This window comes from Macrobrachium nipponense, chromosome 41, assembly GCF_015104395.2.
Source record: "Macrobrachium nipponense isolate FS-2020 chromosome 41, ASM1510439v2, whole genome shotgun sequence".
Classification (NCBI taxonomy): domain Eukaryota; kingdom Metazoa; phylum Arthropoda; class Malacostraca; order Decapoda; family Palaemonidae; genus Macrobrachium; species Macrobrachium nipponense.
This window is the reverse complement of record NC_061102.1, coordinates 4837330-4856253: the sequence shown is the minus strand read 5'-3', so window position 1 is coordinate 4856253 and position 18924 is coordinate 4837330. Positions and strand designations below refer to the sequence as shown.

The window sequence follows — 18924 nt, the reverse complement described above, 5'->3', positions numbered from 1 at the left end:
AGAAATTCCGTAAACAGACTGGCATCCATTTGGTGGTGTGGCATGGGGAGGCGGCCAGCTCAGACACGAAAGCGGCCGAAGCCTTTAAAAAGACGTTCGACGAGATGATGATTAAGGAAGGCTACAGTTTCTCAGCAAGTCTTCAACTGTGATGAGACCGGCATTTTTAGGAAAAAAATGCCTCGTCGGACGTACATCACGCAGGAAGAGAAGCTACCCGGGCATAAGACTATTAAAGACAGGCTTACGCTCGCACTTTGTTCCAACGCCAGTGGGGATTGCAAGGTGAAGCCCCTACTTGTCTATCATTCATCATTCCGAGACTTCTCGAGCCATCAAGGCCCACAAAATGCTTAAGGAGAAGCTTCCAGTGATGTGGAGGGCTAATGCGAAAGCCTGGGTAACGAGGCTTTCGTTCACCGAGTGGGTAAATCTGTGTTTCGGCCCGACAGTGAAAGAATTCTTGGAAGAGAAGCGCCTCCCTCTGAAATGCCTGCTTGTGTTGGACAATGCCCCTGCTCACCCTCCTGGCCTCAAGGAAGATATCCTAGTGGAGTATTCCGTCATCAAGGTTCTTTATCTTCCGGCTAACACCACCCCTCTCCTCCAGCCCATGGACCAGCAAGTGATATCGAACTTCAAGAAGCTGTATACAAAACATCTTTTCAAGAGATGTTTCGACATCACCGATGCCACAAACCTCACCTTGCATGAATTTTGGAAGGAGCATTTCGATGTTGTGATATACATCCGACTCATCAACCAAGCTTGGCATGAGGTTTCGAGGCGAACCTTGAATTCCTCGTGGAGGAAACTCTGGCCTGATGCTGTATCTGCCTGAGACTTCGAGGGATTCGACGTGGGCGAAGCTGGTGCTGCAGATTCAGAAACAGTTGACGATCCTGAAACTGTTTCGCAACCAGATCTTGACGAGATCATTGCACTCGGCAAGTCCATGGGGCTGGTCGTACATGAGGACAACATCAATGACCTTCTGGAGGAGCACCAAGAGGAGCTTACGACGGATGACCTGAAGGAGTTGGAAGCCATGCAACATAACGTCATTCAAGAGGAGTTCTCTAGCAGCGGCGAGGAGGAGGACAACGACTCTATGACAACGGCAGAAATTAAGGATGCTCTAGCTGCTTTTCATAAGTTGCAACCATTCGTAGAAAAGAGACACCCCAAAAAGGCTTACACAGGTCGTGTGCTTGCACAGTTCGATGACGTTTGCCAGAGTCGTTTCAGGAACATTGTCAAAAGTAGGCAGATGTCAAAAGTAGGCAGAAGCAATCTTCCTTGGATAGTTATTTTTTAAAGAGGCCTTTAGTAGTAGTAAGGAAAAATGAAGAACCAAGTGATACTAAAAAACAGAAAGTTGAAAGTGGTGAAGAAGTTGAAATTTTGTTATAAAAAAAAAGTAAAGTATAAAAAAGTAAATAAAAATGTAAAAGAAAAAAAGACAAAAAAAATTTTAATTTTAAGTTTTTTGTAAAGTTAAGTGTTACAGTTTTGTTAATGTGTTTCGTAAAGTTTAGTTTATGTTTTCCTTACCTTTTTTTATTTGTTTCGTAAAGTTAAGTGTGCGTACGTATCTGCCATTTGTCCTCCTCTGTCGCCACTTTCGGAGATAGCCTCACTCGAAAGGTAAGCTTCCACATTTTACTATATACGTACGTATGTACGTACAGTATTTCTTTTATACCATGTACACTAATACACTTTATTTACAGGTATATTAGCAGTACGTATTAAGTTAGGTATTGAATGGTCCAAATTGTTGTATGTAGTATTTCATTGTTTATAGGTCAGTTTAGCTTTATTATGAAATTTACTGGGGTGTTTTTGGAGGGCTTGGAGCGGATTAGCCATTTTACATGTAAAATGCGGTCCAAGATACGAAAAGCTCATGATACGAAGGCCGCCTCGGAACGGATTAATTTCATATCTCGAGGAACCACTGTATATATATATATATATATATATATATATATAATATATATATATATATATATATATATATATATATATATATATATATATATAAACATTATATAGCATTAATCAGGAAAATCAGTCTGTGTCTATATTTATTTTGTGACCTTGAGTTAACTGTGTGTGTCCCAATCTTCAAGTTATGAATTTAGCATATAGTTTTATGTCATTGTAGTATGTAGTTTCAAAATTGAATTACTTAATATGGATAGTTCATATGAAATCTTGTTTAGAATTTTAGTGATTTCATGTCAAAACTTAGAAATATGGGTCCCCAAACTAGTTTTGTTGGCAATATATAAAAAATGTCATTTGTATCGTGCAGGCAGGAATGCTAGTATGGTTATGCAAATTATTGTCCTGCAACTTTTCTGAGATTCTTTGAAAAGTGAGATTTGACTTACTAAACCCCCAGTTTTCATACATAACAGGGCACAATTCCCTCTTGCAGTGGTTTTTAAGAATATTCCATTACTCTAATTTCATGATGAGAAAAGATTTGTCCAGTTTGTTAGATTTCAGCTTGAGAAACTGCATCTGTAGATAATGTAAATATGGAACTACTTTGTTATTGCAGATTATTGCACAGTGCATTAGTAGTTTACATTGCAGTGCAAATCAGAGATGTCAGCTTATACAAGTGAATGCTTCATAAAGCTTTATTGAAAGTCATTCTTTAAATATGTGGCATATATTCAGTGGAAATCTGCTGAAATGGTGCAAGCCTGCCTATGATCTGAGATGATTCATGATCCCATTAACATGTATGATTATTGTATCTTGTACTATACTAATTTGAGCTTTGTGTTCAGCTTCCCACCCAGATGGCTAACTCCCCATCACCAAGTACCATCTCTACACTCTCCACAATTCCATCCTCCTCTCCCAAAATATCCCCTGCTCAGCCCATTACAGTTTCGCCCACTGCTTCTCCATTACCAGTAACTTCGCACGATGCTCGCGAGTTCCTACCCCCACGGGTGAGATATATATTCTTATTATAGTTTTTAGTGGGTTGGGCTAGTTCCAAGTGTTTCTTATGTTTAATAGCAAAGTGTATTTAAACAGAATTCTATTTTATTCCATGTGTCACTGAAATTAGTACTGCAATAGGAGAGGATTTTTTCAGTACTTATATGTACTTTTGCTGCACCAACAACTTCTTATCGTGTTCAGTAATTCTATCGAGTTCTTTAAAGTTTCAGCAGAACTTTGAAGAGTTATGCAAAATTACTGTGAGCTTAGCAACTGAAAACATTTTAGGCAGCATTTGATATAAGTAGATGTTTATAATAGTTGCTTAATTCACTTAACTTATCATATAGTACTACAGAATTCTTCATGGGCAACTGAATTACTGTTTAACATTTTTATTGGCAGCAACCATTAATTCCCCATGGATCAGCATTTACTAAAGAGGCAAGTGATTGTAGATAGCTTGCTATCTGAGATTTGGTACACAGTACTTCCAAGTCTTTGATTTGATCCAACTTTTGTTGGAGCTATTTTCTTTTGTTTAGACTTATCTTCATGAGCCCTTACACATATATTTTATAATTTTTAGGGTTTGCTATTTTTAATTTATCTACTAGTGTAGAAATGTGCAGCTCTGTGTTGTTTAATCCTTGAGATTTTTCAGCTTTTTCATAATGAATTTTTAACTGTTGTTTGCCACAAATTGTTCAATTCTTATGTGCGAGTGTTTACAGAACCAAAATTAGTTTTTCTAATGCAAGGCTGAATTTTTGTCATTCATATCGGGTAGGTAATGAAGACACCTATTCTCTAGTCTCTAGCTGGAATACAAAAATGTTTGCTAATACATTAAAGCCTTGTTTTAATATATATTATTTAAAATAAATTTACCCAGTTTATGAATGTGGACTACGTAATATATTTTCTAATTTTTCAAGGATATTTATATCATAGTATCAGTTAGTCACTTGGTTTATGGGAGTCACAATAGTACGTGGCAGCAGAGTCTGCAGTGATTTCGTGTGTGAGTTATTAGAGAGCATTAATCATGATGGTACAACTTGCATGCGGTGATATTGTTTTCATATTGGCTTTTGAAATTTTCCTGACGTTTTGCTGCATGCATTGTGCCTTTAAACTCGGGAAGAAATAATGAAATTCTGAAGTATGACCGCCATTTATTAGCACCACATTTTTTTTTTCATGCTTTAGATAGTCATACGTACTACAGTAAATGAGCTAAAATTGTACCACACAAGCATGTTTATTTTAATGTTTAAAAAAACATTATGGAAAAATTAAATAATACTATACCATTTTACACTAAAATAATGATTGTACAAGTAAGGTAGATTCCAAATCACATACATATGAGTTTTGTAGTACCGGTTTTTGCTCTTGATTAAGATAAATACTGCACTGTGTTATTGTTAGATGTTTGCAAAGGTTCTTTGAAGCATTCCTTCAGTCCCAGTACCATTGGTTTGTCTTTTAGTTTTCATGTTTTCTTTGGCCTCCTCCCATTGAGTTCTCAGACTTTTTACATTTTTCTAGCTCAATTTTTTTCTACTTATTAAACTAATTTGTGTTAATACAGTAGCTCTATGTATACAGTGTTATTATAATACTGCAATTATTGTTCTTATTAAAAGTGCATACACATTCACATGAAGTGAATTTTTTTAATTTGTGTGTTTTGCCCAAAAACTCTTAAAATTTAGTAAAGAGAATGAAAGATCTATGCTACTGGCTAGTGCGTAAAGTAATGCAGTCTTTTGTCACTACTCTTAAAGATCAGGTATTATTAAGTTTATATGTGGATCAAGATTCAACATATTTCCTTGAAATGAGGAAAAGCTTTTTGTGAGTTATGAATGGAATATTTGATAGTAGTTATATTTCTGTTTAATTGAACGTGAATGTAGATATGAGTACTACTTTTTAGATTCCTCAGATTTTACCTCTTTAATGAGATACAGTAATTGGTTTTTTAATGTATAATAAGTTATGAGCTATAGTATTGCTTGATGTAATAATGCTGGTGTTGAATCATTTGCAGACCCCACCTCCAAATGCAAGGCGAAAAATAGAACAGTTTGGTACAATCCCGCGTCAGCGAGAGGCAGATCTAGGAGGCGCAGCAACGACTGGAAGAACAAAAGGCGTCATGTTCGGTAAAGGCCTTCATTTCTTGCCATTCCGTGTGGCAGGGAAACGGAGCACATCAGCCCCCAATTTAGGTGACGGTGGTGATCATGCATGATTGCAACCCTGCAACTCCCATTCATTTTCCCTGGGTCTTAAAGATATGATGTAAAATGATGAAAATGAATAATAAATGGTTTTTGGTAATGTCAGAGCTTTTTAAGTTTAGTGATTAACAATGTTTAAGTTTTTCACTGATGATTTAGTCAACATTTTTCAGAATAGTGTACTGAGCTACTAAATTATGTTCATGAAAATTATCTTAGAAAGCACATTTGATAAAAATTTCACCATTCATGTATGAATTAGATATTTATATTTGTACTGTAATGTAGAGTGATTGTTTTTTTTTTGCTAGTTTTTTGGACTACATTTTTATTTTCAGTGCATTATTTTTGCTCATGTTAATTCCAGTTATATTTACTCATACTTATATTGCATGAAAACCACATTTAATAGCTTTCCAAAATGTTTTTAATGAAACTCATAATGCACTGCATTTTTGGTAATCCTTGTTTCCACAAATATTGATTTTTTATAACCTCGTATATCTCAAGATTTATTATTCATTTTCTCTTTACAAAAAAAACTCATTATCATAGAGATATCTAATATCACATTTACTCAAATATATGAAGAAGTAAAAGCATGGAAAGCAAGAAAGCAATAAAGAATAAAAGAATGGAATAGCCTAGACATCAAAGCTGTGAATTATAATAAGTAGAAGAGTCTAGGGTTAACTAATGTAGCAGTGAAAAAGGAAGTAAAATGTTAAATAACACAAGATTTAATATAGCTAACAAAAGCTATAGGAAAGCAAAGTAGGAGTAGAACAGAGAAACAGAAACTGTAAACAATCTTTTTAACAGCAATTGAGCTCACAGATAGTCAACATCCATGCAAACTAGGCACAATACAAAGAACCTGGTAGTAGCATTAGGCTTTGTCAAATCATACATAAGACTTGACAAAGCCTTACATAAAGGGTTGTATAGCCTGGGAAGTTTGCATATTATTGTAATATACTATATGTTTTCACTGACTAACAATTACATTTGTTGTTATAGTGTATAAATGCACTTAACTACATTTATGTGACAGTTATATTTTTGTCATGCCTGAAAGATGTTATTATCTGTTTGGCCTGGGACCATAAAAGCAGGCACCGTGGTGGAATAGCAAAAGAATTATTGCAGATACATGTGCCACTTTTCAATAGTTTTTGGGTCCCTCATTGCTCTCACTTTCTTCATTTTAGTCTATGAAAAGGATAATCTGATGTGAGAATATGGGTACAGTAGTTGAAGGTGAGCTTGGCAAAGCCTTAAGACACTACCAGGTCCTAAGTCCTGATCTTAGATTTCTCCTGTGGTCTTGCTTAGATACAATGTTTCTCTGAGGCTTTCCAACTGTGGTCTTGTACATTGTATCTCTTATTATTTACAATACTTCTTTGTCTTGCGTTTTTTAATACTTTATATATTTTTCACTGATATATTGTTATCAGTTTGATTGCTCTGATATGCAAAAGATTTTCTGATAGATGACACCATATAACAGCAGGTTATATGTTTTTGTAAGTGATATTAGATCATCTAAAGTCGAGCGCATGTGAATGTGCAAGTGACCCATTTAGTTGAGAAAATATTATTTTGAAACTATTGTTAACTGTAAATACAGTATTATACTACTGAACTTTCCAAAGTAATCTTATCATTTTATATATCTAAGCATGAAATATTATAACTGCTTTATGTATGAAATTACCAGTAATACTTTTTTTATATCTGTAAATTAATATATTTCCCTTTCTCAGTATTCTTCATCTGGCAGGATTGTTCTCATTGCTCACCCTGTCAGGTTGCCATGAGTTGCTGATGTCTTAGTGTGATGTATGCTGCCCTGTGCCTATGTATTACGTAGTTGTTATTTTTCCACTGACCTCTTCTTCAATTTTGTTTGAACATTTTAGTTCCTTAACCCTCACAGATTTTGGCCAGTTGCCAAATTTGTCCAAGCTGTGTACTACATATATTTACGCCTTTTTAGTTTAAATTCATGTCGACTAACTTATTTAAAATTGCAGTACATTATTTCTATTAATGAAACATTTTTTTAGCAAATCTCCCTAGAAAATGTGGGTAAATTGTGCGCACAATATTTTAGTGAATTTTAAATGATTGAAAGTAGCATCAAGGTTTGGAATTGGAGCACCATACTAAATAGTATCAGAATCTGAAAGGGTTAATAAGAAATTGCATGGAAGGATCAAATTAATCATCCTTATTATTACATGTTAGATAACTCAGATTTAACTTTTGCCATACTTTAGCTTTTATATGTTATCACATACTTTGTGCTCTGGAACTGTTATTGAGTATGTTAGAAATTACTTTAATAATATTCTTGTGTTCTTGTATGAAAGGTAAGATCAAATTTCTATTTTATTCCAGTTTTGAAATCAAAGTTTACTTATGTGTACTAGGTAATAGAGTTACTGTTGCAATGTTCAAAATTGCGTATACTTTTGGAAGAATACGAATGATTATGTTAGTGTTATGAAAACAAAAGGAAAGTTTGGAATTTTAATTTTGAAGTTGACTGGCACACCTGCTTTACTGTAAGTTACGCACTGGAAACTAACCTTTGAAACATTATTGCATTAGCAAAACTAGAGTGTTTGGTAGAGATCGAAAATGGTCTAGTTGATTGTCACATTGCTGGTGGTGGTGAAGCATGCATCAGCCTTATTCTGTTCAGCTCTAGTAGGCAGGGTAAATTAGGGAAAGAGATGTTTTTCAATAACATATTACTACTTGCATTTGGTTGACACACTGTATTTTCACTGTAAGTATGTAGTTGCAATTTTTAATGATACTGTGAATGTGTTTTTGCTTGATCTATTTTATATTTAACAGTACTGTGGTACTACTTTATTGATCACTTTCATGGATTCTGTAGGTGTTATTGATTTACTTGCTTAATAATAATAATAAGGATTAGACAAAGCTAGGCTAAGATTCTTGGGTAAGCAAACTTACATTTTATTCATGTGTTAACCAGCCCGAGAAGAGTCTACTTTTGACTCAGAGGTCTGGAAAAACTAAGCCCTATTAACCCTCTTACGCCGATTGGACGTATTAAACGTCGAGTCAAAATGTCTCCCATATGCCGATTGGACGTATTATACGTCGACTCAAAAAAGTTTTTTTTTAAATTCGCAAAAAAATACTTATAGGCCTACCAGCCAAAAACTTTTGAATCACGCGCCTTGGGGGATGCTGGGAGTTCACGGATCAAGGCGTTGTTTTGTTTACAATCGTTACGCAGGTGCACAAGCGTGAATTTTTTTCTTATCGCACTAAAAAGTATCAGTGACACATCTCAAAAATTATTTTGTCACTTTGACATAATTTTCGCACCGTTTTAAATTATCCATTACATGAAGTATTTTATATGAAAATGTGTGCAATTTCATGTAGAATACAACAAAAAAATACTCATGATTGTAGCTTTTATCAGTTTTGAAATATTTTCATATAAATAACGATAAGTGCCAAAATTTCAACCTTCGGTCAACTTTGACTCTACCGAAATGGTCGAAAAACGCAATTGTAAGCTAAAACTCTTATATTCTAGTAATATTCAATCATTTGCCTTCATTTTGCAACAAATTGGACGTCTCTAGCACAATATTTCGATTTATGGTGAATTTATGAAAAAACTTTTTCCTTAAGTCCGCACGGTAACTCTTCCGATAAATTTTTTTCGTGCGATTGTCCTAATGTTTGCACCATTTTAAATTTGCCGTTACATAAAGTTTTATATATGGAAATGTGCGCAATTTCATACACAATACAACTAAAAACAACCCATGATTGTAGCTTTTATCAGTTTTGAAATATTTTCATATAAATAACGATAAGTGCAAAAATTTCAACCTTCGGTCAACTTTGACTCTACCGAAACGGTCGAGAAACGCAATTGTATGCTAAAACTCTTATATTCTAGTAATATTCAATCATTTACCTTCAGAAATTTTTTCTTGCAATTGTCGAAAGGTTTGCACCATTTAAAAGTAGCCGTTACATAAAGTTTTATATATGAAAATCTGCGCAATTTCATGTAGAATACAACAACAAATTATTGAAGGTTGTAGCTTTTCTCTTTTTCAAAATATTTGCATATAAATCACGATAAATAGAAAAAAAACTACGTTCGGTCAACTTTGACTCTACCGAAATAGTCAAAAAAACGCAATTGTAAGCTAAAACTCTTACAATCTAGTAATATACAGTCATTTATCTTAATTTTGAAACAAATTCGAAGTGTCTAGCACAATATCTAGATTTATGGTGAATTTTAAAAAAACTTTCTTTCCCTCCGCGCGCCGATTCGCGGCCGCAAATCTCCGAAATGCGTCTGTCGCATTCTCCTAATATTTGCTCCTTTTCATATTAGACGTTTTATAGAGTTTCATATATGAAAATGTGCGCAAATTCATGAAGAATACAAACAAAAATATTTGAAGATTGTAGCTTTTCTCATTTTTGCAATATTTGCATATAAAAAAATATATAAAAATTTCGACATTCGGTCAACTTTAACTCGTCCGAAATGGTCAAAAACTGCAATTCTAAGCTAAAAATCTTACAGTATCGTAATATTCAATCATTTGTCTTCATTTTGAAACAAAATTGGAAGCGAGAACAATATTTAGATTTATGGTGGGGAATTTAAAAAAAAAAAAAACATTTTTTTACGTCCGTGCGTTACGAATTCATGCATCATTTTGTGATAATATTTTTTGTGTGTTGCTTTGATCGTTTTACAATGTGTTATATATCAAAATGATTGCAATTTAGTGTACAATACAATGATAAAAAAGTAACTCGTTAGCTTTAACCGTTTTTCGCACTGCTCGATTTGAATACAATTATGTATGAATTTTTTTTTTGTTGCTACCATATATCACATTATTTGTATATGATAATGATATTTTTTTTTAATTTCTGATGTTTGCATACTAAACTTCAGGCAATGACAAAAAAAGGAGCCAAATATGAACTCTTAATCTTGAAAACTAAGCGCGCTGTGATTTTTTGAAAAAATTATTTTTTCCGCTTCCGCGCTCACTCCAAACCCGCCTCGGCATATGGGAGACGTTTTGGTTTTTATGGCTTCGGCGTAAGAGGGTTAATAATAATATTCATTTGTTGCACAAATCCCCAACCCACTTGGACCTATTAGTGCAGAAAGAAAGATTATGTATTGTGTTTTATGAACCAGTTATTTTTAGAGATATTTTCACATATGTTGGAAGGTCTATAGAAAGTTCTGGTATGCCATATTAACTTCATCAAGGCTTTTATTGTAGGTGGAATAGGCAGTAGAAATTTTTATGCATGAGCAATAATGTTTCACATTTTTACTTTATTTTCATTATCTTTAGAAGCCAGATGAAATGAACAGCAATTTTTTTGCATAACAGAAAATTGACTTTATTTGGTGTGTACAGTGTAGGGGCTTCAACATGATACGTGGACTACTAAGAACTAGGATAATTTCAAATAAAGTTAGTGAATATAAACATTATTGTTGCTAGTAAGCTGTTTGTTAGGCAGATAGGGAAATTTTAACACTGAATATGCCTATGTAGAAAAACTTACCATTTGGTCTTTAAAAGTTATGTTAGTTTTACACAGCAAACTGGTTGTCAACTTGAGTTGTATTCCTTCTTATAAACATTTTTGGACAGACACAGTAGAACCTCTGCAGTCAGTAACCATTTTGTTCCATATTGTAGAAATTTTACATAGTTTATGCAAGAGGCAGAGTTAACATAGTGTGCTCTTCATGTGGAACAACTGCATGTCACCTGTCTTAACAAACAAATTATAACCGTGTGTAGTTTGTTTTATATTACTTTGCTGTGTCCCTTGTATAATTATTAGTAGTAAACCCAAATAAACATTCATACTTTTGCCAAATTCTAATCTTATTACTGTACTTTAATTAAACCATGTAGAGTGTTGTAATATTTGTAGTACATACTGTATGCTTGGGAGCTCTGGATTTTTAGTAATTCACGTGTTTTATGTCAAAATGTTACCTATGGAGAAGTTTAGCTTGTATTTTACAATACTATGTCAATGAAGGCTTGAAGTGCTTTTCAAAATATTTTGGACAACAGTGTAAAAATTTGATGTTGTGTTGCTTGGTAAATCTTACCATGAGCTTGTGAAAAGGACAGTTGACTGTCTCCAAGTAGCATCATATGTTGTTTCAAAGATAAATTGTTTGTGCTCTTCTTGCATTATCATTTTTGTTACAGTTGCAGCACACTGCTAATGCTGTACTTTCATACATATGCACCACTTTATTTATGTACTTGTATTTCTATACATTCTCATTTGAGTTAAAATTCAAATTCATTGTGATATCAAAGTAATATGTTAGTAATTTGAGACAGGAAAATATCTTAAATGAAAAATTGATTGTTCTGACAAGGGAAAACCTTTATTTTTATGTGTGTGCTCAAAGTGATTAAAAGCTCTGTTGAGAAGCAAAATTTTTTAAAAGCATTTCAGAACTTTATTGGCCTTTGTGTCATGTGTTGTAGCACTACAGTATACTAAGTTTCTTTCAAAATTATCAAACAAGGGAACATTAAGCTATCGTATAATATACTATTACAGACAGTGCATATTTTTATCAAATTTATTGATACCTAGTTTCATATTTGAGCATATAAGGTCAATTAGAAACAAAATTCTTAGTCATTATAGTACCTAGTTTGTAGCAGTATACTATTTTTGATAATGCATTAGGAACTGTTGGAGTATGTAACCGTAATTTTGATTTTTTGTCTTTTGTAGCTGAAACAGAAATGCAGATGATAGATGACTTGCCAGAAGGTGAATATTGCCCAAATGTGGATGGTATCGCACACCCAGCTTCTTCTTCACCACGAATGAACACTTTAGCTGGTCACAGGTCACCGACCACACAGCACAAAACTACTGGAATCAAAAAGATATTCACCAGGTAAAACATCTGTGCTGGGGATTATTATTATAATTTTTTTTTTTTTTTTTTTTTTTTTTTTTTTTTTTTTTTTTTTTTTTTTTTGCTCTATCACAGTCCTCCAATTCAACTGGGTGGTATTGATAGTGTGAGGTTCCGGGTTGCATCCTGCCTCCTTAGGAGTCCGTCCATCACTTTTCTTACTAAGTGCGCCGTTTCTAGGATCACACTCTTCTGCATGAGTCCTGGAGCTACTTCAGCATCTAGTTTTTCTAGATTCCTTTTCAGGGATCTTGGGATCGTGCCTAGTGCTCCTATGATTATGGGTACGATTTCCACTGGCATATCCCATATCCTTCTTATTTCTATTTTCAGATCTTGATACTTATCCATTTTTTCCCTCTCTTTCTCTTCAACTTTGGTGTCCCATGGTATTGCGACATCAGTGAGTGATACTTTCTTCTTGACTTTGTCAATCAACATCACGTCTGGTCTATTTGAGCGTATCACCCTATCCGTTCTGATACCATAGTCCCAGAGGATCTTTGCCTGATCGTTTTCTATCACTCCCTCAGGTTTGGTGGTCATACCACTTATTACTGCAAGGTAGCTGATGTTTCTTGCACAGGCTCCAGTGGAGGGCTTTTGCCACTGAATCATGCCTCTTTTTGTACTGGTTCTGTGCAAGTGCCGCGCATTCGCTTGCTATGTGGTTTATGGTTTCATTTTTTGTATTGCACTTCTTACATATGGGAAAGATGTTATTTCCGTCTATCGTTCTTTGAACATATCTGGTTCTTAGGGCCTGATCTTGTGCCGCTGTTATCATTCCTTCAGTTTCCTTCTTTAGCTCTCCCCTCTGTAGCCATTGCCATGTGTCATCGCTGGCTAGTTCTTTAGTCTGTCTCATGTATTGTCCGTGCATTGGTTTGTTGTGCCAGTCCTCTGTTCTGTCTGTCATTCTCCTGTCTCTGTATATTTCTGGGTCTTCGTCTACTTTTATTAGTCCTTCTTTAGCCACTCGTCTTCACTGGTTTTCAGATATTGCCCCAGTGCTCTGTTCTCGATGTTGACGCAGTCCTCTATACTTGGTAGTCCTCTCCCTCCTTCCTTTCATGTTATGTATAGTCTGTCCATATTTGCTCTTGGGTGTAGTACTTTGTGTATTGTCATATGTTTCCTCCTAGTTTTCTGATCTATGCTGCGGAGTTCTTCCTTCGTCCATTCCACTATTCCTGCACTGTATCTGATTACTGGCACTGCCCATGTGTTTATGGCTTTTATCATATTTCCGGCGTTGAGTTTTGACTTGAGTATCGCCTTGAGTCTCTGAATATATTCTTTCCTGATCATGTCCTTCATCTCTTGGTGTTTTATATCCCCTCCTTCCATTATTCCCAGGTATTTGTATCCTGTCTCATCTATGTGTTTGATGTTGCTCCCATCTGTTAGCTTTATCCCTTCAGTTCTTGTTACTTTGCTTTTTTGTATGTTGACTAAGGCGCATTTTTCTATTCCAAACTCCATCCTAATGTCCCCAGATACAATCTTTAAAGTCTGGATTAAGGTATCTATTTCCTTGATGCTCTTACCATACAGCTTGATGTCGTCCATGAACATCAGATGGTTGATTCTGTTGCCTCTTTTCTTAAGTTGGTACCCGGCATCCATCTTCTGTAGTACTTTTGTCATGGGAATCATGGCTACTACGAAGAGTAGTGGGGACAGTGAGTCGTCCTGGAAGATCCCTCTCCTGATGTTAACCTCTGCTAGTCTTATTCCAGAGCTTGTAAGTATTGTATTCCAGTTGCGCATTGTATTTTTGAGGAAGCTGATGGTGTTTTCCTCTGCCCCATATATTTTCAGGCATTCTATTAGCCATGTGTGTGGTATCATGTCGAAGGCTTTCTTATAGTCTATCCATGCCATGCTTAGGTTGTTTTCCTTCTCTTACTGTTCTTCATTACCATTTTGTCTATCAGGAGCTGGTCTTTTGTGCCCCTATACTTCCTTCTGTAGCCTTTCTGTTGGTGGGGATGGTGTTTCTATCCTCTAGGTAGTTGTATAGCCTTTCGCTGATGATACCTGTTAGTAACTTCCACATTATTGGTTGGCAGGTGATAGGCCTTAAGTTACCTTACTCTTGTCTTTCTGGACTAAGGATGGTCTTCCTGTGGTCATCCATTTGGGCGCATGGCGATTTGTGATACAATGCTGGAGTTGTTCTGCTATTCTTGGGTGTAGGGGCTTGAAGTTTTTGAGCCAGTATCCATGGACTTCATCAGGACCTGGGGCTTTCCAGTTTGGCATTTTCTTTAGTTGGTGTTTGACTGTGTCTGTTGTGATGTCAGTGAATCTTTGTTATTATTATTAGTATTATTATTTTTTTTTTTCCGCTCTATCACAGTCCTCCAATTCGACTGGGTGGTATTTATAGTGTGGGGTTCCGGGTTGCATCCTGCCTCCTTAGGAGTCCATCACTTTGCTTACTATGTGCGCCGTTTCTAGGATCACACTCTACTGCATGATACCTGGAGCTACTTCCGTCTCTAGTTTTTCTAGATTCCTTTTCAGGGATCTTGGGATCGTGCCTAGTGCTCCTATGATTATGGGTACAATTTCCACTGGCATATCCCATATCCTTCTTATTTCTATTTTCAGATCTTGATACTTATCCATTTTTTCCCTCTCTTTCTCTTTAACTCTGGTGTCCCATGGTATTGCGACATCAATGAGTGATACTTTCTTCTTGATTTTGTCAATCAACATCACGTCTGGTCTATTTCCACGTATCACCCTATCTGTTCTGATACCATAGTCCCAGAGGATCTTTGCCAGATCGTTTTCTATCACTCCCTCAGGTTGGTAGTCGTACCACTTATTACTGCAAGGTAGCTGATGTTTCTTGCACAGGCTCCAGTGGAGGGCTTTTGCCACTGAATCATGCCTCTTTTTGTACTGGTTCTGTGCAAGTGACGCGCATTCGCTTGCTATGTGGTTTATGGTTTCATTTTTCTTATTGCACTTCCTACATAGGGGAGAGATGTTATTTCCGTCTATCGTTCTTTGAACATATCTGGTTCTTAGGGCCTGATCTTGTGCCGCTGTTATCATTCCTTCAGTTTCCTTGTTTAGCTCTCCCCTCTGTAGCCATTGCCATGTGTCATCGCTGGCTAATTCTTTAGTCTGTCTTATGTATTGTCCCTGCATTGGTTTGTTGTGCCAGTCCTCTGTTCTGTTTGTCATTCTCCTTTCTGTATATTTCTGGGTCTTCATCTACTTTTATTAGTCCTTCTTCCCATGCACTCTTTAGCCTCTCGTCTTCACTGGTTTTCAGATATTGCCCCGGTGCTCTGTTCTCGATGTTGACGCAGTCCTCTATACTTAGTAGTCTTCTCCCTTCTTCCTTTCGTGTTATGTATTGTCTGTCCATATTTGCTTTTGGGTGTAGTGCTTTGTGTATTGTCATATGTTTCCTGGTTTTCTGATCTATGCTGCGGAGTTCTGCCTTCGTCCATTCCACTATTCCTGCGCTGTATCTGATTACTGGCACTGCCCATGTGTTTATGGCTTTTATCATATTTCCGGCGTTGAGTTTTGACTTGGGCATCGCCTTGAGTCTCTGCATATATTCTTTCCTGATCATGTCCTTCATCTCTTGGTGTTTTATATCCCCTCCTTCCATTATTCCCAGGTATTTGTATCCTGTCTCATCTATGTGTTTGATGTTGCTCCCATCTGTTAGCTTTATCCCTTCAGTTCTTGTTACTTTGCTTTTTTGTATGTTGACTAAGGCGCATTTTTCTATTCCAAACTCCATCCTAATGTCCCCAGATACAATCTTTACAGTCTGGATTAAGGTATCTATTTCCTTGATGCTCTTACCATACAGCTTGATGTCGTCCATGAACATCAGATGGTTGATTCTGTTGCCTCTTTTCTTGAGTTGGTACCCGGCATCCATCTTCTGTAGTACTTTTGTCATGGGAATCATGGCTACTACGAAGAGTAGTGGGGACAGTGAGTCGTCCTGGAAGATCCCTCTCCTGATGTTAACCTCTGCTAGTCTTATTCCAGAGCTTGTAAGTATTGTATTCCAGTTGCGCATTGTATTTTTGAGGAAGCTGATGGTGTTTTCCTCTGCCCCATATATTTTCAGGCATTCTATTAGCCATGTGTGTGGTATCATGTCGAAGGCTTTCTTATAGTCTATCCATGCCATGCTTAGGTTGGTTTTCCTTCTCCTACTGTTCTTCATTACCATTTTGTCTATCATTATTATTATTATTATTATTAAAGTATTTTACCAGATTTTCTTTGAATTTGTCACATTATCATTTTGAGCATGAGAATCCTAGTAAGCACTGGTGTGTCTCGTACTTTTACTTATATAGTATATTTTAAAGTTTAACCTATCATTATTATTATTATTATTTTTTAAGTAACAAAAGTTCACACTCCATGATCATGTAGAGTATAATTGGCTATAAATCTTGTGTCCTCATCACAAAATACCTCTGATGTGCTATTGTATTCCGTTCACTGCAGAAGAGTGTGTTGTTGGTTTTCAGTTGTTTTCCTTAACCAAAATATTTTACTGACAATCTAATGACTTGAGACTAGTTGACCCTTTGAAATGGAAAGTATAATGCTGCTTAATTATTATTTGAAATGTTCTAAAGGGTCCACAATAATACAAAGTGTTAAGAGTTTGTGTATAATATTTAAGACTACAAAAAGCTTTCGAACCCTTCCCTGGGTTCATCTCCAGTCCAAATGAACAATTAGTTACATGTACAGAGGTAAATTTAATGGGCCAGGTGATGAAGAAAGAGGGCAGTTAACTCCAACTAGGTGATTTCCTCTCCCCTATCAATCCTTCTGGCTGCAATTGTTGGATCTCCGCAATGGATGAAGGACTTCCTGCAACGTTGCAACAACCATTGCAGAGATCCAACAGAATTGCAGCCAGAAGGAGTGATAGGGGAGAGGAAATCACCTAGTTGGAGTTAACTGCCCTCTTTCTTCATCACCTGGCCCATTAACGAGCTAACGACCGGTGTCAACGATCTTCAACGACTCTTGTTTTTAAATTTACCTCTGTACGTGTTGTAACTAATTGTTCATTTGGACCGGAGATGAACCCAGGGAAGGGTTCGAAAGCTTTTTGTAAAGTCTTAAAAATTATACATGGACTCTTAACACTTTGTATTATTGTGGACCCTTTAGAACATTATATATACTCTCGCGATAGAGAGTTTTTCCCTATTATTTGAAATTTTATAACATGCACATAAAGTGATTCTACCATAAAGTACTTTGCTATAGCAGTGAATTATACGACGAGATCTTTCAGGTTACGTCGCAGTAGCTCAGGCCACTTGGAGAGTGATTTAGGTGATGGAGATTTCCGGAGGGGAGGAATGAGAGCCACAGCTTCAGCACGGCTAGGATGGACTTCACCTAACACTATTTTTAAAGAGTAAGTTCAACAGAAGCAGATACTATTGTGGGAAGTTTATGTTGTATGTAAAAGCAGTTTATTTTGTTTCTTACTTTATTAGTACAGAGTGCATGTGTAGGACATGTTGATTATGAAATTTAGTGCTAGTTCATCAATTTCCTGTGTGTCAGATGCCAATCTGCCATAGCAATTTTAACCAAGTTAGGATACTGATTCTGGGGTTTTGCTAGATGTGTATCAGTTAATTGCTTTATTACTCGTTTGGCATATGTATCTCCTTCTTTTAACGTAAGAGACCTGTTGTTTAAGATAGATCTTTTCTCATGTGGTTTATAAGGTGACAGATGATGTCTACATAGTGTAAACACATGGTAGTTCAGAATAATGATCTTATGTACAATGGTAACTGTTGGTATGAATTTATTTTTTATTCTTTCCAGACCAAGTGAAGCATTTAGAGGCTGGAATATTGAGACTATGGAAGCATGGTTAGGGGCCTTGGGACTTAGTCAGTATTGTGCAGCTGTTCGTACATGGTCTGTAGCAGGCCGCCACATGTCCCAGATTACACCACAGCAGCTGGAACGTGATTTGGGCATTCGTCATCCCCTTCACCGCAAAAAGATTCAGCTGGCTATTTCTGCCAGAGTAACAGGGGATCAATTAAACACCCCACTAGCACGACTAGACCATGCATGGGTGCTGCGATGGCTAGATGATGTGGGCCTACCTCAGTATAAGGACGCCTTCAGTGAAGCGCGTATTGATGGAAGGGTGCTCAACTGTTTAACATATGATGATTTAGCTTTCCTTAGGTTAACCAATTTATTACATGTCACATCTTTGAAGCGTGGAATCCAGGTAATTGAATAAATGGAAGCATTTGTATAATGCAGTGAATAGTGAAAGTATCTTTGGTTGGGGGGGCAATAAAGAAATTCTTGAAAGAGACACAATTAAAGGTTAAAGGGCAAGCACAGTGAACCCAGGGTATTCGGCACTTTTTTGAAAGCGTCCATCATTTAAACACTTTTTTTACATTTTAATTTTGTGTCTTTAAATGCCATTGTCTGCCATCAACTAAAAACATACAAGCACTATCAGTCCCACATTTATTTTAGTACCAGACGATGTTCTCAAGCCAATGTTTCGTAAATTTGGCTCCAGTTTAAAATAAGGGGAGCTATTTGAAGAAAATTTTTCACTGTATGCCATTTCTTCACATATATTTGTTTACAGAATAAAATGTTTGTTGAAAT

At 36.1% G+C, this 18924-nt stretch overlaps 1 protein-coding gene across 24 annotated transcripts in view; it reads left to right on the top strand.

Moving 5' to 3' along the window:
- The window catches only part of LOC135212446 (liprin-beta-1-like), a 153176-nt gene that overhangs the window by 117150 nt on the left and 17102 nt on the right, over positions 1-18924 (top strand). For 13 of the 24 annotated variants that reach the window (XM_064245845.1, XM_064245844.1, XM_064245835.1 and 10 more), the window contains 6 exons: positions 2808-2975; positions 3376-3414; positions 5030-5210; positions 12054-12222; positions 17558-17683; positions 18106-18526. In XM_064245845.1, coding sequence (XP_064101915.1) covers positions 2808-2975; positions 3376-3414; positions 5030-5210; positions 12054-12222; positions 17558-17683; positions 18106-18526 — 1104 coding nt within the window. The remainder of the gene's footprint in view (positions 1-2807; positions 2976-3375; positions 3415-5029; positions 5211-12053; positions 12223-17557; positions 17684-18105; positions 18527-18924) is intronic. The other 11 variants (XM_064245836.1, XM_064245823.1, XM_064245834.1 and 8 more) reach the window with 6 other exon arrangements.